Here is a 27,385-nt window from a genome sequence, read left to right as displayed (position 1 = left end):
CACTGTATGTAAACATATGTTTAAAAAAAATCCATTTAAGAACAAGGCTGTAATGTAACAAAGTGGAAAAAAGAGAAGGTCTGAATACTTACCGAATGCACTGTAGATTTACTATCAAAATTATAATATTTTCACATTTCTAAATGTATTAAAAGCAGTGATAATTATTGTGTGGCTAGATAGTGTGTGTACAGTATGTACATCTGTGTGTGTGTGTATGTGGTGGGGAGGCAGTAGATACTAGGAGATTCTCAATGCTTATGATCAGGTCGGTTAGGATTAGGGGTAAGACTTGGGTCAGGCTTGTCTCTGTACTGATGCTCTATATCAAAGCCAGTGAGACTAGGGCCCAGATTCAATCAGATCCAGCATTAACCGGCAACAGCAGACACTCGCATAGCTGATGTTTTGGAGGTATAACTAAGTTGGAGCTGTCAAAATGTGATCAGCTGCTCTTGATCAATGTCACGCAGCCGCACCCGTCAGAATATAGGCCATATAGAAATAATGACGCTCAAATTGAAAATCACTAAACTAAATGATGATGGTTTCTATCATCCTAATGGAGGTGTAGATTACATCTCACATTCCAGTGTTCCAACTTGTAAACAAGGCTACATGGTATTTCTCTTAATGCAACTCTGTGCAACCAATGGCAATGTCCGCTTTAGGTAGAATGCCAGGAGGCGCTTGTGGATTTGACAGCTCTCGTGCAGTTCTTCTACCTCTGACACCTCCAAAACAACCGCTATGCAGATGTCGTCAAAAGCGGATCTGATTGAATAGAGGATACGACGGGAACATACAGGAAGAATATGGCTACAGTGATATAGGACTAGTTAGGATGTGACATTTTTATGGTTAGTTAGGATATGATAGTTTGGTGTTGTGGGGTATTCTTCGTGAGGCAGTGGAGCGGTTCCTGTTTTCTGTGAAGGATAAGGTCACTTTCTGCTAGAAAAGTTTAACATTCTTTTTCAAATGATTTCGTTTCCATAGTGACAGACGGTCGAACTCGGCGATGGGCATTCCGAACAGACGCTCAAAGTCCTCAGGAGACAGGTGTCTCTGAGGAGAAAGATGCACACACTTAGTAACACAGGCAAACACACAGATACACACATACAGTTGAAGTCGGAAGTTTACATACACCTTAGCCAAATACATTTAAACTCAGTTTTTCACAATTACTGACATTTAATCCTAGTAAAAAGTCCCTGTCTTAGGTCAGTTAGGATCACCACTTTATTTTAAGAACGTGAAATGTCAGAATAATAGTAGAGAGTGATTTATTTCAGCTTTTATTTCTTTCATCACATTCCCAGTGAGTCAGAAGTTTACATACACTCAATTAGTATTTGGTAGCATTGCCTTAAATTGTTTAACGTTGTGGGTAGTTTTCCACAAGCTTCCCACAATAAGTTGGGTGAATTTGGCCCATTCCTCCTGACAGAGCTGGTGTAACCGAGTCAGGTCTGTAGGCCTCCTTGCTAGCACACATTTTCTATGGGATTGAGGTTGTGGGATTCTGTGTTTTACATTATAGCCATTACCATATATATGGTTAAATATTATCTGATGTTGGCTGTGTGAAGTATCTGCATTTGTGCACTTGAGCATCATCATGAGATTAAACAACTGCTTGCTACATCTACTTGCCTGTTTGTGTGTGTGACAAGAACTGAGTAACATGGTGTGACCTGCATGTTGCAAAACTGTAGATAACAGCCCAGCAGATGCTTTGTCCTTGTGTTTGTATGTGACAATATTGAGAACATGGTGTGACTTGCTGTATCTTACAAAGTTGTGGTTAATCAGGTATAGGGAGGGGTGGTCATTACGAGGTTTAACTGAGATAGAAAAATACTGAACACAATAGCAGGAACTGAGCAACTGTTATAACTAGGCTGCGATACCAGAACAGTAAGAATCTATACATCGACGGAGGGAGGACTCCAAGAAGCGCCAAGAGGCGGGAACCAGCCTGAGCGCCTGCGATAGGCTGAGCAAGTCTAAACCACGCCCAGCCTCTACTGTGATAGACCAACAGACGGGTTGGAACTATCACAGTATAAGAACACTGTTTACTTACATCCTGTCAGTTCCATGTTCTGCCCTGCGTGGTATTACAGTGAGCCCGTAAAGACGAAAGTTGCATTTGCCATTTATTGCTTAGCTAATAAAAAATACATAGTATACAATCGGTGACTCATTGTCATATTTATCCTGATACCAGATTAGAATTTACGCAACTCTAGCAATGTCAAGGCTTTGTGATGGCCACTCCAATACCTTGACTTTGTTGTCCTTAAGCCATTTTGCCACAACTTTGGGAGTATGCTTGTGTAGCCGATGTGAAATGGCTAGCTAGTTAGCGGTGGTGTGCGCTAGTGGCGTTTCAATCGGTGACGTCACTTGCTCTGAGACCTTGAAGTAGTGGTCCCATTGCTCTGCAAGGGCCGCGGCTTTTGTGGAGCGATGGGTAACGATGCTTCGAGAGTGACTGTTGACGTGTGCAGAGCAGGTTGGGGTGAGGGGACGGACGTAAAGTTTATACTGTTATATTGATGCTGTTGACCCAGATCACTGGTTGCTGCGGAAAGAGGGGGAGGTCAATAGGGGGGTGAGTGTAGCCGATGTGAAATGGCTAGCTAGTTAGCGGTGGTGCACGCTAGTGGCGTTTCAATCGGTGACGTCACCTGCTCTGAGACCTTGAAGTAGTGGTTCCCCTTGCTCTGCAAGGGCCGCGGCTTTTGTGGAGCGATGGGTAACGATGCTTCGAGGGTGACTGTTGACGTGTGCAGAGCGTCCCAGGTTCGCGCCCAGGTCGGGGGGAGGGGACGGACGTAAAGTATATACTCTTACACTTGGGTCATTGTCCATTTGGAAGACCCATTTGCGAACAAGCTTTAAGACAACTGATGTCTTGAGATGTTGCTTCAATATATCCACATAATTTTCATCCCCCATGATGCCATCTATTTTGTGAAGTGCACCAGTCCCTCCTGCAGCAAAGCACCCCCACAACATGATGCTGCCACCCCCGTGCTTCATGGTTGGGATGGTATTCTTCAGCTTGCAAGCCTCCCCCTTTTTCCTCCAAATATAACGATGGTCATTATGGCCAAACAGTTCTATTTTTGTTTCATCAGACCAGAGGACATTTCTCCAAAAAGTACAATCTTTGTCCCCATGTGCAGTTGCAAACTGTAGTCTGTAGCTTTTTTTAATGGCGGTTTTGGAGCAGTGGCTTCTTCCTTGCTGAGCGGCCTTTCAGGTTATGTCGATATAGGACTCGTTTTACTGCGGATATAGATACTTTTGTACTGGTTTCCTCCAGCATCTTCACAAGGTCCTTTGCTGTTGTTCGGCGATTGATTTGCACTTTTTTCACCAAAGTACGTTCATCTCTAGGAGACAGAACACGTCTCCTTACTGAGCAGTATGACGGCTGCATGGTCCCATGGTGTTTATACTTGCGTACTATTGTTTGTACAGATGAACGTGGTACCTTGAAATACATCCACAGGTACAGCTCTAAGTGACTCAAATGATGTTAATAAGCCTATCAGAAGCTTCTAAAGCCATGACATCATTTTCTGTAATTTTCCAAGCTGTTTAAAGGCACAGTCAACTTAGTGTATGTAAACTTCTGACCCACTGGAATTGTGATACAGTGAATTGCAAACAATTGTTGGAAAGGTTACTTGTGTCATGCACAAAGTAGATGTCCTAACCCACTTGCCAAAATTATAGTTTGTTAACAAGAAATGTGTGGAGTGGTTGAAAAACTAGTTTTAATTACTCCAACCTAAGTGTATGTAAACTTCTGACTTCGACTGTACATTTGAGTAATAACACACATATGTACACGCACACACACCTCCAGTCTGGTACGGTCCACGCCTGGCGGCAGATTGCAGCGCCCTCTATGTGTGACTATGAGCATTTCATATGGGTAGATCTGAGGAGAACACACAGTTCTGGCTGAGTCTTTATATATATTTTTGCCTGTGTGCATGAATGCGTGGTGAGTATTCACCAGTGCTCACCTTCTGCTCCAGCATACTTGGCAGTGACTTTCCTCTGTCCATCCTTTCCCGCGGTGCCTCTCCTTTCTAGACACACACACACACGCCATTTGTGTAATCAAAATGGCTTGGAGGTAGATAGATATGACTTGAGCAGAGGGAAGAGTCGGTATGAAAATAAGGCCGGGATTCAGCCTGACCACGCTTGTAGACAACACAGCTTTTTAAAAGGCAATGTTATCGCTTTCGTGGAGATCGCATGTCAAGGCTACAGATGTGGGCTCAATTAGATATTAAAGCAGATCTGGTGCTGATCAGAATATATCCTGGCATAACAACACCCTTACCTGTTCAGCTGCACAACACAACAGGGAGAGACAAGAGAAAAGAAGATAATTACATACTTATATTCAACATATAAAAGGCTGTAGATATACACTTTAATATACACTCAGTGGCCAGTTTATTAGGTACCCTGTTCACGAAAATAGTTCACTCCTACAGACAGTGAGTTACATGGCTGTAGCTTGCTATATAAAGCAGGCATACAGGCATTGGGGCAAATAACGACACAGTACACAACTCCTCATTCCTTGTCACAGATGGGCTCCTGCAGCTGACGACCACACCAGGTTTTACTCCTATAAGCTAAAAACAAGAAGAAGCGTCTCCAGTGGGCATGCGATCACATTCACTGGACAATTAAGGAGTGGAAAAACATTCTGATGGCAGAGTCAGGACATGAGTCCATAGCCCCATCCTGCCTGGTGTCAACAGAACAGGCTGGTGGCGGTGGTGTAATGGTGTGGGGAATGTTTTCCTGGCACACGTTAGGTCCCTTAATACCAACTGAGCATAATTTGAACGCCACACCTTGTAGAATCCATTACCCACAGAATTTAGGCTGTTCTGGAGGCAACTGGCCACTGTGTGTACCGGTATATACAGAACCAGTCAAAAGTTGACACACCAACTCATTCTAGGGTTTTTCTTTATTTGGACTATTTTCTACATTGTAGAACAATAGTGAAGACAAACTGAAATAACACATATGGAATCATGTAGTAAACAAAAAAAAGTGTTAAAGCAAAATATATTTTATATTTGAGATTCTTCAAAGTAGCCATTCTTTGCCTTGATGACAGCTTTGCACACGTTTGGCATTCTCTCAACCAGCTTCATGAGGTAGTCACCTAGAATACATTTAAATTAACAGGTGTGCCTTGTTCAAAGTTAATTTGTGGAATTTCTTTCCTTCTTAATGCGTTTGACCCAATCAGCTGTGTTGTGACAAGGTAGGGGTGGTATACAGAAGATAGACCGATTTGGTAAAAGACCAAGTCCATATTATGGCAAGAACAGCTCAAATAAGCAAAGAGAAACAACAGTCCATCATTACTTTAAGACATCCCAGTGGGTCAAAAGTTCAGTCAATACAGAACATTTCAAGAGTTTTGAAAGTCTCTTCAGGTGCAAAAACCAAAAAGCGCTTTGATGAAACTGGCTCTCATGAGGACCGCCACAAGAAAGGAAGACCCAGAGTTACATCTGCTACAGAGGATACGTTCATTAGAGTTAACTCCAAATAAATGCTTCACAGAGTTCAAGTAACAGACACATCTCAACATCAACTGTTCAGAGGTGACTGAGTGAATCAGGTCTTCATGGTTGAATTGCTGCAAATAAATCACAACATAAGGACACCAATAAAAAGGAAGACTCTTGCTTGGGCAAAGAAACACAAGCAATGGACATTAGACAGGTGGAAATCTGTCCTTTAGTCTGATGTGTCCAAATTCAGAGATTTTTGGTTCCAACCGCCATGGCATTGTGAGACACAGAGTAGGTGAACGGATGATCTCAGCATGTGTGGTTGCTACCGTGAAGAATGGAGGAGGAGGTGTGATGGTGTGGGGGTGCTTTGCTGGTGACACTGTCGTGATTTATTTAGAAATCAAGGCACACTTAACCAGCATGGCTACTATAGCATTCGGCAGCGATACGCCATTCCATCTAGTTCGCGTTTATTTTGCGTCTACCATTTGTTTTTCAACAGGACAATGACCCAAAACACATCTACAGGCTGTGTAAGGGCTATTTGACCAAGAAGGAGAGTGATGGAGTGCTGCATCAGATGACCTGGCCTCCACAATCACCTGACCTCAACCCAATTGAGATGGTTTGGACCGCAGAGTGAGGGAAAAGCAGCCAACAAGCGCTCAGCATATGTGGGAAGTCCTTCAAGACTGTTGGAAAAGCATTCCTCATGAAGCAGGTTGAGAGAATGCCAAGAGTGTGCAAAGCTGTCATCAAGGCAAAGGGTGGCTACTTTGAAGAATCTCAAATATAAAATATATTTTGATTTGTTTAACACTTTTTGGTTACTACATGATTCCTTATGTGTTAATTCATAGTTTTGATGTCTTCACAATTATTCTACAATGTAGAAAATAGTAAAAATAAAGAAAACACTTGAATGAGTAGGTGTGTCCAAACTTTTGACTGGTACTGTATATATGCAGTGCATTCAGAAAACATTCAGAACCCTTGACTTTTTCCACATGTTCTTGCGTTACAGCCTTATTCTAAAATTGATTAAATAGCCCCCCTTATCAATCTACAGGTATGGCCAAAAGTTTTGAGAATGACACAAATATACATTTTCACAAAGTTTGCTGCCTCAGTGTCTTTAGATATTTTTGTCAGATGTTACTATGGAATACTGAAGTATAATTACAAGCATTTCATAAGTGTCAAAGGCTTTTACTGAAAATTACATGAAGTTGATGCAAAGAGTCAATATTTGCAGTGTTGACCCTTCTTTTTCAAGACCTCTGCAATCTGCCCTGGCATGCTGTCAATTAACTTCTGGGCCACATCCTGACTGATGGCAGCCCATTCTTGCATAATCAATGCTTGGAGTTTGTCAGAATTTGTGGGTTTTCGTTTGTCCACCCACCTCTTGAGGATTGACCACAAGTTCTCAATGGGATTAAGGTCTGGGGAGTTTCCTGACCATGGACCCAAAATATCGATATTTTGTTCTCCGAGCCACTTAGTTATCACTTTTGCATTATGGCAAGATGCGCCATCATGCTGGAAAAGGCATTGTTCATCATCAAACTGTTCCTGGATGGTTGGGAGAAGTTGCTCTCGGAGGATGTGTTGGTACCATTATTTATTCATGGCTGTGTTCTTAGGCAAAATTGTGAGTGAGCCCACTCCCTTGGCTGAGAAGCAACCCCCACACATGAATGGGCTCAGAATGCTTTACTGTTGGCATGACACAGGACTGATGGTAGCGCTCACCTTGTCTTCTCCGGACAAGCTTTTTCCAGATGCTCCAAACAATCGGAAAGGGGATTCATCAGAGAAAATGACTTTACCCCAGTCCTCAGCAGTCCAATCCCTGAACCTTGTGCAGAATATCAGTCTGTCACTGATGTTTATCCTGGAGAGAAGTGGCTTCTTTGCTGCCCTTCTTGACACCAGGCCATCCTCCAAAAGTCTTCGCCTCACTGTGCGTGCTGATGCACTCACACCTGCCTGCTATTCCTGAGCAAGCTCTGTACTGGTGGTGCCCCGATCCCGCATCTGAATCAACTTTAGGAGACGGTCCTGTCGCTTGCTGGACTTTCTTGGGCGCCCTGAAGCCTTCTTCACAACAATTGAACTGCTCTCCTTGAAGTTCTTGATGTTCAGATAAATGGTTGATTTAGGTGCAATCTTACTGGCAATCTTACTTACTCTCCTTGCCTGTGAAGCCATTTTTGTGCAAAGCAATGATGACGGCACGTGTTTCCTTGCAGGTAACCATGTTTGACAGAGGAAGAACAATGATTCCAAGCACCAAACTCCTTTTGAAGCTTCCAGTCTGTTATTCAAACTCAATCAGCATGACAGAGTGATCTCCAGCCTTGTCCTCGTCAACACTCACACCTGTATTAGAGAATCACTGACATGATGTCAGCTGGTCCTTTTGTGGCGGGGCTGAAATGCAGTGGAAATGTTTTTTGGGGATTCAGTTCATTTGCATGGCAAAGAGGGACTTTGCAATTAATTGCAATTCATCTGATCACTCTTCATAACATTCTGGAGTATATGCAAATTGCCATCATACAAACTGAGGCAGCAGACTTTTGAGAATGACACAAATATTAATTTTCACAAACTTTTGGCCACGACTGTACACACAATACCCCATAATGACAAGCAAAAATAGGTTTAGAATTTTTTTCACATTTATTAAAAATAAAAAAACGGAAAAATTACATTTATGTAAGTATTCAGAACCTTTTTTCCCCCTTTATTTAACTAGGCAAGACAGTTAAGAACAAATTCTTATGTTCAATGATGCCCTAGGAACAGTGGGTTAACTGCCTTGTTCAGGGGCAGAACAATAGATGTTTACCTTGTCAGCTCGGGGATTTGATCTTGCAACCTTTCGGTTACTAGTCCAACGCTCTAACCACTAGGCTACCTGCCGCCCCTTTATTCAGTACTTTGATGAAGCTCCTCAGCGATTACAGCCTCGAGTCTTCTTGGGTATGACGCTACAAGCTTGTCACACCTGTATTTGGGGAGTTTCTCCCATTCTTCTCTGCAGGTCCTCTCAAGCTCTATCAGGTTGGATTGGGCGAGTCACTGCACAGCTATTTTCAGGTCTCTCCAGAGATTTTCAATCGGGTTCAAGTCCAGGCTCTGGCTGGGCCACTCAAGGACATTCAGAGACTGGTCCCGAAGCCACTCCTGCATTGTCTTGGCTGTGTACTTAGGGTCATGGTCTTGTTGGAAGGTGAACCATTGCCCCATTCTGAGGTCCTGAGCACTCTGGAGCAAGTTTTCATCAAGGATCTCTCTGTACTTTGCTCTGTTCATCTTTTCCTTGATCCTGACTAGTCTCCCAGTCCCACCGCTGAAAAACGCCACCACCACGCTTAACCGTAGAGATGGTGTCAGGTTTCCTAAAGCAGTGACACTTTGCATTCAGGCCATAGAGTTCAATCTTGGTTTCATCAGACCAGATAATCTTGTTTCTTTTGGGTGACTTTTGGCAAACTCCAAGCAGGCTTTCATGTGCATTTGACTGAGAAGTGGCTTCTGTCTGGCCACTCTACCATAAAGGCCTGATTGTTGGAGTACTGCAGAGATGGTTGTCCTTCTGGAAGGTTATCCCATCTCCACAGAGGAACTCTGGAGCTCTGTCATTGACCATTAAGAGTTCTTCGTTACCTCCCTGACCAAGGCCCTTCTCCCCCGATTGCTCAGTTTGGCCGAGGGGCCAACTATAGGAAAAGTCTTGGTGGTTCCAAACATCTTCCATTTAAGAATGATGGAGGCCACTGTGTTCTTAGGGAGCTTCAATGCTGCATAAATGTTTTGGTACCCTTCCCCAGACCTATGCCTCGACACAGTCCTGTCTTGGATTTCTACGGACAATTCCTTCGACCTCATGGCTTGGGGTTTGGTCTGACATGCACTTTCAACTGTGGGACCTTATATAAACAGATGTGTGACTTTCCAAATCATGTCCAATCAATTGAATTTACCACAGGTGGACTCCAATCAAGTTGTGGAAACATCAAGGACGACCAATAGAAACAGGATGCACCTGAGCTCAATTTCAAGTCTCATAGCAAAGGGTTGGAATACTTACGTACATAAGACAAGGTTTTATATTTTTTATAAATTAGAAACATTTTCTAAAAACTTGTTTTCACTTTGTCATTATGGGGTATTGTGTATAGATTGGATTAGGAAAATATTGTATTTAATCAATTTTAGAATAAGGCTGTAACATAACAAAATGTGGAAAAAGTCAAGGGGTCAGAATACTTTCCGAATGCACTGTATGTGCATTTTGTTGTTTCAGCCTGAATTCAAAATGGATTCAATTGATTTTTTCACCCATCTACACACAATACTCCATAATGACAAATTTTGTGAATCAATCAATAATTATCATTTATAAAATTCTTCATGCTCTGTCAAGTTGGTTGTTGATCATTGCTAGACAGCCATTTTCAAGTCTTACCATAGGTGCTCTTCTTTGCGAGGCATTGGAAAACCTCTCTGGTCTTTGTGGTTGAATTTTTGTTATGAATTCACTGTTTGACTGAGGGTCCTTACAAATAATTATATGTGTGGGGTACAGAGATGAGGTAGACATGGGGTATTGTATGTGACCAGTGACACAAAATCGTAATTTGGTGAAACTGATTGTGTAGGTTCTACTTCACTACTACAACTGTTTTTGTAATACATGATAAATGTAGCCTACCTGTTTTGCCTTGATTTCCATCTGTAGTGAACTCTGCAGACTGCATCTGCACAGAGGTAACATATATAAATTCTCCCGCACACACTTACTGCAACACATGCAAACACACTGTACACTCACCCTGGTCAGACCTGAGCTGGAGGACACCTTCAAGGAGAAACCTGAAGACATCAGAGCAACCAATCAGAATCAGGTTCTACCACACACACACACATAATGGACTGTAACTTACTTGTGTGCATGTGTGTTCTGTCTGGCAGTGACTGCGTCTTCCTGCGGCCAATGTCAAGTAGAGCCTTCTCCTGCTCCTCCTTCAGGATCAGCCTGCCCAGGTTAGACTTGATCTGGCACACACGCCACACACAAACACACCATCAATCGATAAATATTGATTAGTGAAGACGGTAAAACTTCCTATGATAATATACTGTATATACTGAATAAGCACTTATGTAATACATTACGAAGAAGGAATCCATGTCAAGAGTTACCTTGTGGAGCTCCTGCTCCTGTAGTGTCTTGGCGTCACTAGTCAGGACTTCAAACTCATCCTTCCCCTCTTCCTCTTCCTCCTTCCTCTTCCTCCACTCGATCTCTGTGGCAACAACAGGAGAGGTCAGACCACACACTACTTCTACCTATCCAATCACGTGTGTGTGTGTTTGGTTTTTCTATCCTTGTAGGGACCGGAAGTCCTCACAAGGATGGTAAAGCAAGGAAATTTGTGGGGACATTTCGCTGGACCCCACAAGGAAAAAGGCTATTTGAGGCTTAAGGCTACTTACTACAAGCTTCACTCCGTTCATGTGCGTGGAGTGGGAATTTTGGAACAGCAGACATCTTTTGGTAACATGATATCCTCACAGGTCCCATTCATAAGGGGGCGATAGCAAAGTTTTTTATTTCTGTCATTTCATTTTGTGAAGTGTTGCCGCCTTCCCTTGCTAGTAGTAGCTAGCTGCCAGCCTGGCTATACCCTGATGAAGACAGCTTGTCTGTCGAAACCTTGGTTGTTAAATGATTGCATCTGAGCTCCTAGAGTGTGTGGCTCTCTTTTAATTATTCAAGTGTTCTACTCCGCTAGCCAGCACCTCGCCTAAATATGTGTGCGTTTCTTTTGCCTCTAGATTAGCCTGGCTAAAAACACAGCAAGCTAGCTGGGACACTCTTTTCATGCCACTTCGATAAAAAGGGATTTTCGTAGCAGGTTAGGAGAGCCTTTTTGCTAACCCTAACCCTTTTCCTAACCTCAGTCTCCTATTCCTGCTACGTTAATTATCCTAACCGGATACGTTAATTCTACTAACCTGCTCTGTAAGTTCTCCTAACCTGTTACGAAAAAGTAACTTCGGTTTCAAAGTGGCGTGAAATGAGTGTTTAACCATGGCACTGTATAATGTATCATGTGAAATAAATCAGATTTATAATTTTAAAAAATATGCCCTGGCAAATATACTTATACAGTGCCTTCGGGAAGTATTCAGACCCCTTGACTTTTTCCACATTTTGTTACATTACAGCCTTATTCTAAAATGTATTACAGTTTTTTCCCCTCATCAATCTACACACAATACCCCATAATGACAAAGCAAAAACTGGTTTTTATAAGGTGCATTTTTATAAATAAATAAAAATCGGATTCTACTGTTACCGGATGTGGAATAGAGTTCCATGTAGTCATGGCTCTATGTAGTACTGTGCACCTCCCATAGTCTGTTCTTGACTTGGGGACTGTGAAGAGACCTCTGGTGGCATGTCTTGTGGGGTATGCATGGGTGTCTGAGCTGTGTGCCAGTAGTTCAAACAGACAGCTCGGTGCATACAACATGTCGATACCTCTCACAAATACAGGTAGTGATGAAGTCTATCTCTCCTCCACTTTGAACAAGGAGAGATTGACATGCATATTATTAATGTTAGCTCTCTGTGTACATCCAAGGGCCAGCCATGCTGTCCTGTTCGGAGCCAATTACAGTAGTCCACGTGCGACAAAACTAGGGCCTGTAGAACCTGCCTTGTAGATAGTGTTGTTAAGAAGGTAGAGTAGCGCTTTATTATGGACAGACTTCTCTCCATCTTAGCTAATGTTGTATCAATATGTTTTGACCATGACAGTTTAGGAACAATGTATGATGGTTGTTACAAGAAATAAGCTAAAATGGACATGACTTTTTAACATACAGTAAATTGCTTTCACGTCTCTGACATTCACTCACAGCTAAATAGGAAAAACAATGTGCAGAAAGAGGTCATCTAAATGACCCGGAAGCCTGCTTCTTCCTAAGGATGAAAATATCATAGGCCTACTACAAACTGTAAAGTTCATGGCATATATTATTAGCCATGCAGGCCAATTTGTTTAAATATATATATATATTTTTTTTTATTCCATCTTTATTTAACCAGGTAAGGTAGTTGAGAACAAGTTCTCATTTACAACTGCGACCTGGCCAAGATAAAGCACAGCAGTTCAACACATACAACAACACAGAGTTACACATGGAATAAACAAACATACAGTCAATAATACAGTAGAAAGAAGAAAAGTCTATATACAGTGAGTGCAAATGAGGTAAGGCAATAAATAGGCCATGGTGACGAAGTAATTACAATATAGCAATTAAAACCTGTTTGGGATAGGGGGCAGCATTTTCACTTTTGGATGAAATGCGTGCCCAGAGTAAACTGCCTCCTACTCGGTCCCAGATGCTAATAGATGCATATTATTAGTAGTATTGGATAGAAAACACTCTGAAGTTTCTAAAAAAGTTTGAATGATGTCTGTGAGTATAACAGAACTCATATGGCAGGTGAAAACCTGAGAAAAATCCAAACAGGAAGTGGGAAATCTGAGGTTTGTAGTTTTTCAAAGCTTGGCCTACACAGTGTCTATGGTGTGAAGTTGCACTTCCTAAGGCTTCCACGAGATGTCAACCGCCTTTAGAAACTTGTTTCAGGCTTCTGCTATAAAGGAGGGGGGAATGGGAGCTGAATGAGTCAGGTGTCTGGCAGAGTGTCTCAGGCTCGTGACGCGCGGTCCCGACAGAGTTAGCTCTCATTCCAGAGCTTTTCTACAGACAATGGAATTTCTTTTGCTGTTTTGGGTTCTGAGCGCCGTACTCAGATTATGCTTTTTCCGTAAAGTTTTTAAAAAATCTGACACAGCGGTTGCATTAAGGAGAAGTCTATCTTTAATTCTGTGAATAACACTTGTATCTTTTATCAATGTTTATTATGAGTATTTCTGGGATTTGATGTGGCTATCTGCAAAATCACCGGATGTTTTGGAATCAAAACATTACTGCACGTAACGCGCCAATGTTGCCTGAGATTTTTGGATATAAATATGCACATTATCGAACAAAACATACATGTATTGTGTAACATGAAGTCCTATGAGTGTGATCTGATGAAGATCATCAAAGGTTAGTGATTCATTTGATCTATATTTCTGCTTTTTGTGACTCCTATCTTTGGCTGGAAAAATGGCTGTGTGTTTTTGTGACTTTGCATCTGACCATCTGGCTCTGACCTAACATAATCATATGTTGTGCTTTCGCTGTAAAGCCTTTTTGAAATCGGACACGATGGGTAGATTAACAAGAAGTTTATCTTTCATTTGCTGTATTGGACTTGTTAATGTGTGAAAGTTACATATTTAAAAAAATATATTTTTGAATTTCGAGCGCTGACTTTTCAGCGGAATGTTGTCGAGGGGTTCCGCTAGCGGAACGGTTAAACACTGGAATGGTAGATGTGCAGAAGATGAATGTGCAAGTAGTGATGCAAAGAGGCAAGATAAATAAATAAATACAGTATGGGGATGAGGTAGTTGGATGGCCTGTTTACAGATGGGCTATGTTCAGGTGTAGTGATCTGTGAGCTGCTCTGACAGCTGGTGCGTAGATCTAGTGAGGGAGATGTGAGTCTCCAGCTTCAGTGATTTTTGCAGTTGTGCCCATACTCTCGTCACTGGGGTCAGACAAAATCTGCAGGAAAACGTTCTATTCACTACCTTCAAAGCATTAAATGCAATACACAACTTTTATCAACAGGTTTTGCAGCAGTACTTGGTTTGAATTAATCACACAGGTATTACTCAGGGATAACACACACCCCACCCCACCTGACAGATCTGTGGTGGTGAGGAGCATCATAGGATGTTACTTTATTGGAGACTATGCATTGAGGGCAGAATCTTGAAAACTGTGTGAGTAACAACTGAGTATAAATCTTCAATTGACATCAGGGGTGGTAAACTCATTCCATAGGGTTAGGTGTTTGGGGTTAGGTATAGGTTAAGGGTTAGAAGTTAGGAAAAATATGATTTTGAATAGGAATCAATTGTCTGGTCCCCACAAGGATAGTAAAACAAACATGTATGTGGGTGCGTGGATCTTACCCATAGCAGCCAGTGAGGGAGGACAGGGCCAGTACTCTGTCTCTATCTTTGAGGGCAGGTTGGGGTCTGGTTTCTGAGCTGCTGGGAACTTAGACGACTGGATAATGCTGCCCATTACCTTCTGCTTGCTGACCTCTACAGACAGGGAGAGAAAGAATTACACACACACACACACACACACACACACACACACACACACACACACAGGCTTACACAAATCTCAAAGCCTCAAAGCCAAACCCACACACAAATATACAGTACCCTGTTTAAAATTAGGCAGCTTCATGTAGATGTTGGCACCATTATCTGAAATAAAACACAGAATTAGAAAAGTGTGTGTGTGTGTGTGTGTGTGTGTTGGTGCACGTGTGTGTGTGTGTTTGTGTGTGCATACATGCATGTGTGTGTACCTGGCCTGTGGAAATGCTGCTGTAGGGGAATGGATGTCTTTCGGAGCTGCATTGTGGAGCCTCCTGGAGACCCTCCATCCTCCCTACACACCTTCAGCTGAGAGAGAGAATAGAGAGAGGAGAGAGAAATATATGGAGAGAAAGGGAGAGAGTTAGTGCTGCTGGGTAACTGGATGAAGAGAAACACCTACACAGCGCAACACAGAGAAATAAAGGGAGGGGGAGACAGGGGATATCAGGAAAGGAGAGAGGTCTGAAGAAGTGTCTTACCTCAGGAGAGGGAGGAGGAGAGATGGAGGGAGGAGAGAGGGATCTCTGGGGATAGAAGAGGAGAACGCAGTCACATCACAATTCTCTTCCTAAACAGCCTTTATGAGTTACTTACTGTAACATGAATTGTGTGTGTACCTCTCTACGGGGCGTACGCACTGCGTCTAGTGGTGAGTAGGTGAGGTGAGGTTGGTAGGTCATGAGATCTGGTCTCTCCACCTACAGAATAGCACAGCCTGTGGTGAATCACAAGCAAGCACGCTCCACATACACATCTGAGCTATCTGATTGGCCAGCGGTAGGCTTATAGGTGCACTTGATTTTCTCTCTAGGATTTTGCATGTGCTTAGCTCTTTTTTATTCTGAAAAACTCCCAGTCCTTAATGATTACAAGCATACCCATAACATGATGCAGCTACCACCATGCTTGAAAATATGGAGGGTGGTACCCAGTATTTTTTGCTGTATTACATGTTTTGGAATATTTTTATTCTGTACAAGCTTTCTTCTTTTCACTCTGTCAATTGGGTTAGTATTGTGGAGTAACTACAATGTTGTTGATCCATCCTCAGTTTTCTCCTATCACAGCCATTCAAATCTGTTTTAAAGTCACCATTGGCCTTCCTCTCCGGCAACTAACTTAGGAAGGACGCCTGTATCTTTGTAGTGACTGGGTGTATTGATACACCATCCAAAGTGTAATTAATAACTTCACCTTGCTCAAAGGGATATTCAATGTCTGCTTTTTAAAATGTTTACCCATCTACCAATAGGTGCCCTCATTTGTGAGGAATTTGAAAACCTCCCTGGTCTTTGTGGTTGAATCTGTGTTTGATATTCACTGCTCGACTGAGGGACCTTACAGATAAGTGTATGTGTGGGGTACAGAGATGAGGTAGTCATTCAAAAATCATGATAAAAACTATTATTGCACACAGAGTGAGTCCATGCAACTTATTATGTTATTCTCACATGTTTACTCCTGAACATATTTAGACTTTAATTAACTTGTAAAAATTCTACTTTGACATTATGGGGTATCGTGTGTAGGCCAGTGACACAAAATCTCAATTTCATCCATTTTAATTTCAGGTAACACAACAAAATGTGGAAAAGGTCAAGGGGTGTGAATACTTTCTGAAGGCCCTGTATGTATGTTTGTGTGTTTTACCTTCTGCATGATGGTGGAAATCCTTCCTGTGGCTTAAACCAGATGGCAGAGAGAGAGGCAGAGAGAGAGAGAGAGAGAGAGAGAGAGAGAGAGAGAGAGAGAGAGGGAAAGAGAGAGGCAGAGAGAGGCAGAGAGAGTGAGAGAGAGAGAGAGAGGCAGAGAGAGGCAGAGAGAGAGAGAGAGAGAGAGGCAGAGAGAGGCAGTGAGAGAGAGAGAGAGAGGAGGAGAGAGAGAGAGAGAGAGAGAGAGAGAGAGAGAGAGAGGGGCAGAGAGAGGCAGAGCGAGAGAGAGAGAGAGAGAGAGAGAGAGAGAGAAACAACTCAGAAGTAGAACAGTGATGTAGATAAGGAACAAGGTTCATAAAGCCTGTCTTTCTGACGGAGGATATTGTTGCCACTAAACTGTGTCCACATGCTCCTCACAACATCACACTGACACTAACCAACTCACAATAACCACGTTTCCATCCACAGTTTTTATGAGGGTAAAGTCACAGATTAAAAAGAAATCAGGACAGCTGTGAAGGAAACTTTTTTATAAATGCCGAAAGATAATTTGTTCGTTCAACACGGTGGGATTTTTTTTGTCTGTAAAATTAATTATGCGAGACATGGCGGTGGAAAGGACTTTAAGCGCAAATATTGATATAAAAACCATCATATCCAAGTAAACTTGGAGTTACGCAATGATATGGTGTGTGGTCCTCCCACTACAACTCAGGAAACCATGCAGTTTATGAGGCTACAGATTAAATCATTTATGAACTTTCAATGGTGGTGAAAGTGCAAGGTGATGAGCTTGATGCTCCTTTCCAATAAATATTGAGGGTCTTACTCCGGTGACATGATCGATGCTTGACTGCCATTTGACAAATAAATATATTCTCACTCTCATCCATAATAATCTTATTATGAAGACTAGCCTACCCACACTGTATCTGTGAGCTGTTGGCTAGAGCACAAGTGCCAAGACCAGACAAGGCACATTTGCTATTTAACACAACAGCTTTTGTGACAAAACTACCGGTATAGTTGAAAATGTGACGGAAACAAGATTTTTATTCGGTACATGAAAACTTAAGCGATAAAGAACATTTTGTGTGCACTACGTCATCACGCACTGATTGGTCTCCGCAACAAGTCAGTTTGGTGGAAACACCACTGGTGGGAAAATGCGCAGATTTTCTTTGTGGATTTAAAAATATTTGCATGAAAATTTGTAACCAATTGGATGGAAACCGAGCTCATGTCACACAGCACAAAAACACTGCCTTCAGGGCCTACCAAGTGGCGCAGTGGTCTAAGGCACTGCATCACTACAGACCCGGGTTCGATCCCAGGCTGTGTCGCAGCCGGCCGCGACCGGGAGACCCATGAGCCAGTGCACAATTGGACCAGCATCATCTGGGTTAGGGGAGGGTTTGGCTGGCAGGGATGTCCTTGTCCCATCGCGCACTAGCGACTCCTTGTGTCGGGCCGTGCACAGTGCACACTGACTTTGGTTGCCAGCTGTACGGTGTTTCCTCTGACACATTGGTGCAGTGCGGTTTGGGGATGGTGGTGTTTTGGAGGATGCATGGCTCTCGACCTTCGATCTCTCCCGAGTCCATGCGGGTGTTGCAGTGATGGGACAAGACAAACTACCAATTGGATATCGGGAGAAAGCGGGGTAAAAAAGTACAACAAATAATAATATAAAAACAGCTTCAATAGTCACCCTACATGGTGTGTGACACACATACACGAATGCACGGAACTCCCTTCTATCTTATATAAGGCAAGTGAACAGCAAACCTGATTTCAAAAAACAAATAAAGCATGTGAGCTTATCTTTAATGTCTTTTTTGTTGTGTCGGACCACACTAAGACTAGCTGTCGCTATTTGCGTCGGCTAATGGGGATCCTAATAAATCACAACATGTGATGAAAAGAAAGTCTTTAAACAAGTGAGAGTTAAGACTATCATTAGGGTTTTAAAGAAAGAGAGAAAGGGAGAGAGAATAGAGGAGGGTTAAAGGAGTCCCCATGAAGTCAGAGGCCTCCCTCACTTCCTTCTTCTTCCTTCTCCCTCGTCCCTCTTCTTCCTCTCCCCACCCTCTTTTTCCTCTCCCCCTCTTCCTCTCTCTGACTCCTTTTCCCCTCTATTTTCTTCCTCCCCTCCCCTCCCCTCCTCTCCTCTCCCTCCCTTTTCTTCCTTCCCCTCTTCCTCTCCTGCCTCCTTCTTCTACCTCCCCCTCCCTCCCTCATCCCTCTCTTCCTCTCCCCTCTTCTACCTCCCCCTCTTCTTCCTCTTCTCCCTCCCCCTCTTTTTCCTCTCCCCCTCCCTCCCCCTCTTCCTCCCTCCCTCCCTCCTCTCCTCCTTCTCCCTCTTCCTCTCCCCACCCTCTTTTTCCTCTTCTCCCTCCCCCTCTTCTCTCTTCCTCTCCCCCTCCTCTCCCCCTCCCTCTCTCCTCCCTGCCTCTCTCTTCTGCCCCCTCCCTTCTCCTCCTCGCTCTTCTTCCTCCCCCTCTCTTCCTCCCTGCCTCTCTCTTCCTCCACCACCCTCTACTTCCTCCCCCTCTTTTTCCTCTCCCCCCCCCTCTTCCTCTCCCCCCCCCTCTCTCTCCTCTCCTCTCTCATCCCTCTCCTCCTCTCTCCTCCCTCTCTTCCTCTCCCTCACTCCCCTCCCTCTCCCTCCCTGCCTCTCTCTTCTGCCCCCCTTCTCCTCTTCCTTCTCTCTCCCCCTCTCTTCCTCCCCCACCCTCTTTTTCCTCCCCCTCCCCCTCCCTCTTCTGCCTCCCCCTCCCTCCTCTCCTCTTCCTTCCCCTCCTCCTTCCTCTCCCTCCCCCTTCCTCTCACTCTTCCTCCTTCCCCATCCTCCCTTTCCCCTCTCCCTCTTCACTTCCTCCCTTCCTCCCCCTTCTTCACTTCCTCCCCTCCTCCTCTCCCCTTCTTCCTCTCTTCCTCCCTCTCCCTCCAACCTCCCTCTTCTGCCTCCCCCTTCCTCCTCCCTTTCTTCCCCCTTCCCCCTCCTCCCTTTCTTCCTCTCCCTGCTCCCTCTTCCCCCTCCCTGTCCTCTCTTTCTCTCCCTCCTCCCTCTTCTTCCTCCCCTCCTTGCTCCCTCTTCCCACTTCCTCCCTTTCTTCTCTCTTCCTCCCCCCTCTTACCCTCCCTCTCTTCCTCTCCCCTCCCCCTGGCTAGGTTGCTTCTCCCCACCTTCTCCCTAAAGTGCACTCGTTTGCCAGATTTCGTAAACCAGTCCATTCCATAATGATTCAGTAGCCCTCCCAGGCGCCGACCTCCCTCCCCTCTCCTGCCTCCTCCCCATCTATTTTTCTCTCTAACTGAATTGTTTATCAGTCCAGCCTGTCAGGCTGACGCCCAGCCAGCCATCACCACGGTTACAGTCCCCCCACTAGGGAACATCCCCTTGGAGAGGCCTTCTCTCTTTCTCTGTGTCCGTCTTTCGCACCCAGTCCCTCCTTTCGCCGTTCTAAGACACACACACACATGTTTGTAATTTACATTATCCAGAGCATAGCGACACACACAGTTACAGTGTATAACCAGCAGCGTGTGGCAGCTCTGAGCTCTCTGCCAGCAGTGTGAGTCGATTCATATTGATCTACTGGGATCTGTTTCTCTGAAAGAAGTTCCTGGGTTAGGTGATCTATCGGTAGCAGACAGGACACAGACGCTAGAGTAAAATATAGATGGGGTCTAGTCTAGAGTGTAATAGAAGGCTAATAGCTCCACCTTGCTTATACCTATAGAAATCTGTTCAAATGTTATTTGTCACATGCACAAGTACAGTGAAATGCTTAACTAGCCTGCCCTGACTAAGAAAATAAAGGAATTTAAAAACACAAGAAATTAGAAATAATAGAGGAAGCTATATACAGGATTAATTTACAGTGTGCAGAAATACTGGAGTATTTGAGGTAGATATGTTCATGTAGGCTGGGATTTGGAGAAAGTGACTGGTAGCAGGATAAATAATAATAATAATAATAGTAGTAGTAAACAGTATGGCAGCAGCATAAGTGGTGGGTGGGTGTATGCTGGTTAGTGTGTGTGGTGGTTAGTGTGTGTTGGTCAGTGTGTGTGTGTGTGTGTGTGTGGTGGTTAGTGTGTGTGTGTGTGTGTGTGTGGTGGTTAGTGTGTGTGTGTGTGTGTGTGGTGGTTAGTGTGTATGTGTGTGTGTGGTGGTTAGTGTGTGTGGTGGTGGTTAGTGTGTGTGTGTGTGGTGGTGAGTGTGTGCGTGTATGGTGGTGAGTGTGTGTGCGTGTGTGTGGTGGTGAGTGTGTGTGCGGTGGTGAGTCTGTGTGTGCGTGCGTGCGTATATGGTGGTTAGTGTGTGTAGGTGGTGGTTAGTGTGTGGTTAGTGTGTGTGTGTGGTGATTAGTGTGTGTGTGTGTGTGTGTGGTGGTTAGTGTGTATGTGTGTGTGTGGTGGTTAGTGTGTGTGGTGGTGGTTAGTGTGTGGTGTGAGTGGTGCGTGTGGTGTGTGTGTGTGTGTGTGTGGTGGTGAGTGTGTGTGCGGTGGTGAGTCTGTGTGTGTGTGTATATGGTGGTTGGTGGAAGTGTGTGGTTGTGTGTGTGTGTGGTGATTAGTGTCTGTAAGGTAGTTAGTGTGTGTATGGTGTGTGTGTGTGTGTGTGTGTGTGTGTGGTGGAATGTGGTGGTGTGTATTCGGAAAGTATTCAGACCCCTGGACTTTTTCCACATTTTGATACTGTTGGATTCAAGATAAACATTGAACATTTAGATATTAAATAAATTATAGATCAGAAGCATAGAATATAAGGAGTGAAAAAGACTGGGTTTTATGTCAGAAGTTAATGGTTTTCTGTAGAAAGACAGATGGCTTTGGAATGTGATTGGTGGACGGGAGGAGATCACAGGATTGCTAGAGGGGAGCGGATGGACATCTATGGATTAGGCGAAGAAGGGGTTGAGGTCAGGTCAGGTCAGATCCCCTGAAGGGAGTAATAGGGGTTTATTACCTTATTACCCTCTTCCTGTGGAACCATAAGATGTAAGGATTGGAGAGAAGGAGGAGTGTCCCAAGTGGGGTATACATACTTGTGATGGTGAGTAATGTTTTTTGTCTGAATACAGCTGTGTCGACCCTTTGGGAAGAATTAAACTTGGTTAAGCTTCTCTAGTGTTGGCCTCCCGGGTGGCGCAGTGGCTAAGGGCGCTGTACTGCAGCGCCAGCTGTGCCATCAGAGACTCTGGGTTCGCGACCAGGCTCTGTTGTAACCGACCGCGACCGGGAGGTCCATGGGGCGACGCACAATTGGCCTAGCGTCGTCCGGGTTAGGGAGGGCTTGGTCGGTAGGGATGTCCTTGTCTCATCGTGCACCAGTGACTTCTGTGGGCCGGGCGCAGTGCGCGCTAACCAATGGTTGCCAGATGTACAGTGTTTCCTCCGACACATTGTTGCGGCTGGCTTCCGGGTTGGATGCGCGCTGTGTTAAGAAGCAGTGCGGCTTGGTTGGGTTGTGTATCGGAGTACGCATGACTTTCAACCTTCGTCTCTCCCGAGCCCGTACGGGAGTTGTAGCGATGAGACAAGATAGTAGCTACTAACAATTGGACACCACGAAATTGGGGAGAAAAAGGGGTATACATTTTTTATTTTTTTTATTAAAAAAAAAAGCTTCTCTAGTGTCTGTGAGTTATTTACTCTGAAAAATAAGAACCTAACAGTTGGCGTTGTAGGCATGATTCACCATGATTTGTAGTCAAACCAAAGAGTCCAGATCAGTGGAGCAGAGCTGGCAACAAACAAGGTAGGCTAGTTCCTATATCTGTTTCTACTCATTTTGACATCTTGGGGAGATGAGAATCGTAGGCTGAACATTGTAGGATATGTAGAGAGCCTGAGTTTAATTCAGTTGGCCCATTGTATAACGACCGGTCGTAGCTTTATGGTAAATGGTAAATACCGGAAGGTAAACTCGTACAGGCTGGTACCTGTAGGGTAAGTCCTAGGGGGTAAATCCCTAGTAGGTTGGTTCCTGCTAGTACTATAAGTATAGGGTAAGTCCCGGAAGGTAAACTCGAGCAGGCTAGTACCTGTGTGGTAAGTCCTATGGGTTAAATTCTGGTTGGGATAGTTCATGTGACTACTATAAGAATAGGGTGAGTCCCGGAAGGTAAGCCCGCGCAGGCTGGAACCTGCGACGGGTAAGTCCTAGGGGATCAATTCTGGGAGGGATTGGTTCCCTGCTAAAACTGTGACGAGAGGGCAAAAGGCCCAGTTGCAGTGGCCGTGAGAGCGCAGGGTGTGTGTGTGTGTTTTCTGCCCTGTTGGGGTGGTGAACCATGGCAGATTATGTGGAACACAAAGACAACCTGACTAAATGACTAGACCTGTAGCACTCACATCCGTAGCCATGAAGTGCTTTGAAAGGTTGGTCAGGGCTCACATCAACACTATTAACCCAGAAACCCTAGACCCACTCCAATTTGCATACCGCCCAAACAGATCCACAGATGATGCAATCTCTATTGCACTCCACACTGCCCTTTCCCACCTGGACAAAAGGAACACTTATGTGAGAATGCTATTCATTGACTACAGCTCAGCATTCAACACCATAGTAACCTCAAAGCTCATCACTAAGCTAAGGAACCTGGGACTAAACACCTCCCTCTGCAACTGGATCCTGGACTTCCTGACGGGCCACCCCCAGGTAGTGAGGGTAGGTAACAACACATCTGCCACGCTGATCCTCAACACTGGAGCTCCTCAGGGGTGCGTGCTCAGTCCCCTCCTGTACTCTCTGTTCACCCACGACTGCATGGCCAGGAACGACTCCAACACTATCATTAAGTTTGCAGACGACACAACAGTGATAGGCCTGATCACCGACAATGATGAGACAGCCTATAGGGAGAGGTTCAGAGAACTGGCCGGGTGGTGCCAGAATAACAACCTATCCCTCAACGTAACCAAGACTAAGGACATGATTGTGGACTACAGGAAAAGGAGCACAGAGCATGCCCCCATTCTCATCGACAGGGCTGTAGTGGAGCAGGTTGAGAGCTTCAAGTTCCTTGGTGTCCACATCAACAACAAACTAGAATGGTCCAAACACACCAAGACAGTCGTGAAGAGGGCACGATAAAGCCTATTCCCTCTCAGGAAACTAAAAAGATTTGGCATGAGTCCTGAGATCCTCAAAAGGTTCTACAGCTGCAACATCGAGAGCATCCTGACTGGTTGCATCACTGCCTGGTACGGCAATTGCTCGGCCTCCGACCACAAGGCACTTCAGAGGGTAGTGCGTACGGCCCAGTACATCACTGGGGCAATCCAGGACCTCTACACCAGGCAGTACATCCAGGACCTCCACACCAGGCGGTGTCAGAGGAAGGCCCTAAAAATGGTCAAACCCCCAGCCACCCCAGTCATAGACTGTTCTCTCTACTACCGCATGGCAAGCGACACCAGAGTGCCAAGTCTAGTACAAAAAGGCTTCTCAACAGTTTTTACCCCCAAGCCATAAGTCTCCTGAACGGGTAACCAAATGGTTACCCGGACTATATGCATTGTGTTTGCATTGCTTTTGGGACTCTTGTCCAGGATAATCTCGCTGTAGGTGATGGCTTTATTCTGGAAGGTTTGGGCATCGCTTCCTTTTAGGTGTTTTTAGAATTTAACAGCTCTTTTCTGGATTATGACAATTAGCGGGTATCGGACCAATTCTGCTCTTCATGCAATTTTTGGGTGTTTTACGTTGTACACAGAATATATTTTTGCATAATTCTGCATGAGGTCTCAATTTGGTGTTTGTCCCTTTTAGTTAATTCTTGGTTGGTGAGCAGACCCCAGCCCTCACAACCATAAAGGGCAATGGGTTCTATAACTGATTCTGATAACTGAAGTATTTTTAGCCAGATCCTAATTGGTATGTCAAATTTTATGTTAGTTTTGATGGCATAGATGACAGAATCTGTGCAAAAGCTCTAGGTGCTGCTGTAGGCCTTTGGGACAGCACCAGATCATCAGCAAACGGCAGACATTTGACTTCAGATTCTAGTAGGGTGAGGCTGGGTCCTGCAGACCGTTCTAGTGCCCTCGCCACTTCGTTGATATACATGTTGAAGAGGGTGGGACTCAAGCTGCATCCCTGTCTCACCCCACAGCCCGATGGAAAGAAATGTGTTTTTTGCCAATTTTAACCACACACTTATTGTTTGTGCACATGGATTTTACAATGTGATATGTTTTTCACCAAACACAGCTTTAAATCAATTTGGATAGCAGACCCTCATGCCAAACTGAGTTAAAAGCTTTTTTGGAAATCAACAAAAGCATGAGAAGACTTTGCCTTTGTTTTGATTTGTTTCTTTGTCAATTAGGGTGTGCAAGGTGAATACATGGCCTTTTGTACGGGAATTTGGTAAAAAGCCAATTTGACATTTGCTCAATACATTGTTTTCACTGTGGAAATGTATGAGTCTGCTGTTAATGATAATGCAGAGGATTTTCCCAAGGTTGCTTTTGGCACATATCCCACGGCAGTTAATGCGGTCTCTCTCTCTTTCTCTATTTTGTTCAACCTAATCCAGTGATTGACATGAATTCTGTTAGGGTTGACAATTAGACTATACTTGTTATATTTTACTGTAGAAATAGGACTCCAGAGAGATTAATTACATACATCTTTATGTTCACTAATTTCATAGGCTAATTAATTTGGAGTTCAACACATGAGGGAGTGGAAACTTAAAACACATCAACTAGATCGCTAACCTTAAATATAATACCCACTGCTAGTAGCCATCCAACAGTAAATTGAATGTCCTAAAAAAAACAACTTGTAGATATTTTAGATTCTTCAAAGTAGCCAACCTTTGCCTTGATGACAGCTTTGCACACTCTTGGCATTCTCTCAACCAGCTTCACCTGGAATTCTTTTCCAACAGTCTTGAAGGATTTCCCACATACGCTTGTTGGCTGCTTTTCCTTCACTCTGCGGTCCAACTCATCCCAAACCATCTCAATTGGGTTGAAGTTGGATGATTGTGAAGGCCAGGTCATCTGATGCAGCACTCCATCACTCTCCTTCTTGGTCAAATAGCCCTTACACAGCCTGGAGGTGTGTTGGGTCATTGTCCTTTTGAAAAACAAATGATAGTCCCACTAAGCTCAAACCAGGTGGGATGGCGTACTGCTGCAGAATGCTGTGGTAACCATGCTGGTTAAGTGTGCCTTGAATTCTAAATAAATCACCAAAAAAACACCCCCATGCGGAGATCATCCCCTCACCTACTCTGCGTCTCACAAAGACACGGCGGTTAGAACCAAAAATCTCAAATTTGGACTCATCAGACCAAAGGATAGATTTCCACCAGTCTAAAGTCCATTGCTTGCGTTTCTTGGCGCAAGCAAGTCTCTTCATCTTATTGGTGTCCTTTGGTGGGGTTTCTTTGCAGCAATTTGACCATGAACGCAGTCTCCTCTGAACAGTTGATGTTGAGATGTGTCTGTTACTTTAACTCTGTGAATCATTTATTTGGGCTGCAATTTCTGAGGCTGGTAACTCTAATGAACTTATTCTCTGCAGCAGATATAACTCTGGGTCTTTCCTTTCCTGTGGCGGTCCTCATGAGAGCCAGTTTCATCATAGCGCTTTTTGGTTTTTGCGACTGCACTTGATGAAACTTTCAAAGTTCTGCATTGGCTGACCTTTATGTCTTAAAGTAATGACTGTCTTCTCTTATTTGAGCTGTTCTTGCCATAATATGGACTTGGTCTTTTATCAAATAGAGCTATCTTCTGTTTACCACCCCTACTTTTTCACAACACAACTGATTGGCTCAAACGCATTAAGGAAAGAAATAGCACCAATTAACAACGCACACCTGTTAATTGAAATGCATTCCAGGTGCCTACCTCATGAAGCTGATTGAGACTGCCAAGAGTGTGCAAAGCTGTCATCAAGGCAAAGAGAGGCTAGTTTTAAGAATCTCAAGTATAAAATATATTTAGATTTGTTTAACACTTTTTTGGTTGCTACATGATTCCATATTTGATATTTCATAGTTTTGATGGCTTCACTATTATTCTGCAATGTAGAAAATAGTACAAATAAAGAAAAACCCTAGAATGAGTACTGAATATTTAAAAAATGTGTGTGTGTGTCAATTTCTGATCAGCCCACACCAAAATAATGGTGCAGCCCATCTGGCTTTTGTCAGAATTGCCTGATGGCCTATGCACCTTGGCTTGTCTGGCTAACGGTTATTGGTGTGGCTTTCATGGAGTCATATTTGCTTTATTGTTATGATAAAACTTTTTTGTTACAATATAGCCTCATAATAGATAAACATCGACGCAACAGATGAACATAATCTCATATCGGCTATAGACTATTAGTACTACGTCACATACTGTAATGGCCTATCATATTATATCCTCCCTATCCAGTAGGCTTATAATAAGCACGCCATGCGGCCTTTCATCGATAAATTCGCACGACGGGGAATGAGAGGCGGTCTGGAAGACAATATATTGAATTGTTTACATGAAAGGTGCTGAATAGACCCCATGACAAAATGATATAGGTTATTATTAACCCTTCCCAGACGACCTTACCACTCAGACCCACCTAGACTACAACAGTCCTTAGTCAAGTGTAATGTCTTTATAAACGTAACTAATAATACAATGGAATCAAATGATCTAATCTTACCTGCCAATCAATCCGCCGTCATCAACGAAATAACACTCCAGCTAGTGGCGCGAACAGATCGAGCATTCCGAAATCCCATCAGTCCTGTGCCATGGGCGTGAGCCTGTCAGTTTAAGCGCGCTCCTAGATATC

At 43.9% G+C, this 27,385-nt stretch overlaps 1 protein-coding gene across 6 annotated transcripts; it reads right to left on the bottom strand.

The window, feature by feature from the left end:
* On the bottom strand, window positions 1–27,385 carry LOC112257491 (dematin). 6 transcript variants are annotated; one of them, XM_024431098.2, is made up of 15 exons: window positions 27,254–27,372; window positions 16,565–16,590; window positions 15,532–15,612; window positions 15,394–15,438; window positions 15,124–15,220; window positions 14,975–15,019; window positions 14,714–14,848; window positions 10,803–10,906; window positions 10,544–10,655; window positions 10,432–10,472; window positions 10,312–10,357; window positions 4,379–4,386; window positions 4,053–4,118; window positions 3,884–3,964; window positions 1–1,068 (listed from the first exon to the last, which is right to left on the bottom strand). In XM_024431098.2, the coding sequence occupies exons 2-15, from the start codon at window positions 16,571–16,573 to the stop codon at window positions 955–957; spliced, it is 984 nt and encodes a 327-aa protein (XP_024286866.1). In that variant the 5' UTR covers window positions 16,574–16,590; window positions 27,254–27,372; the 3' UTR covers window positions 1–954. The 6 variants fall into 6 exon arrangements, 5 of the variants coding, with proteins under 5 accessions (XP_024286866.1, XP_024286864.1, XP_024286863.1 ...); XR_002954584.2 differs by lacking the exon at window positions 4,379–4,386; XM_024431096.2 differs by lacking the exon at window positions 4,379–4,386 and having other exon boundaries at window positions 10,312–10,472; window positions 16,565–16,596; window positions 27,254–27,385.

Source organism: Oncorhynchus tshawytscha, linkage group LG09 (genome assembly GCF_018296145.1).
Source record: "Oncorhynchus tshawytscha isolate Ot180627B linkage group LG09, Otsh_v2.0, whole genome shotgun sequence".
In the NCBI taxonomy this organism is placed as follows: domain Eukaryota; kingdom Metazoa; phylum Chordata; class Actinopteri; order Salmoniformes; family Salmonidae; genus Oncorhynchus; species Oncorhynchus tshawytscha.
The sequence above is the reverse complement of the archived record's forward strand: the minus strand, read 5'-3'. Positions and strand labels throughout refer to the sequence as shown.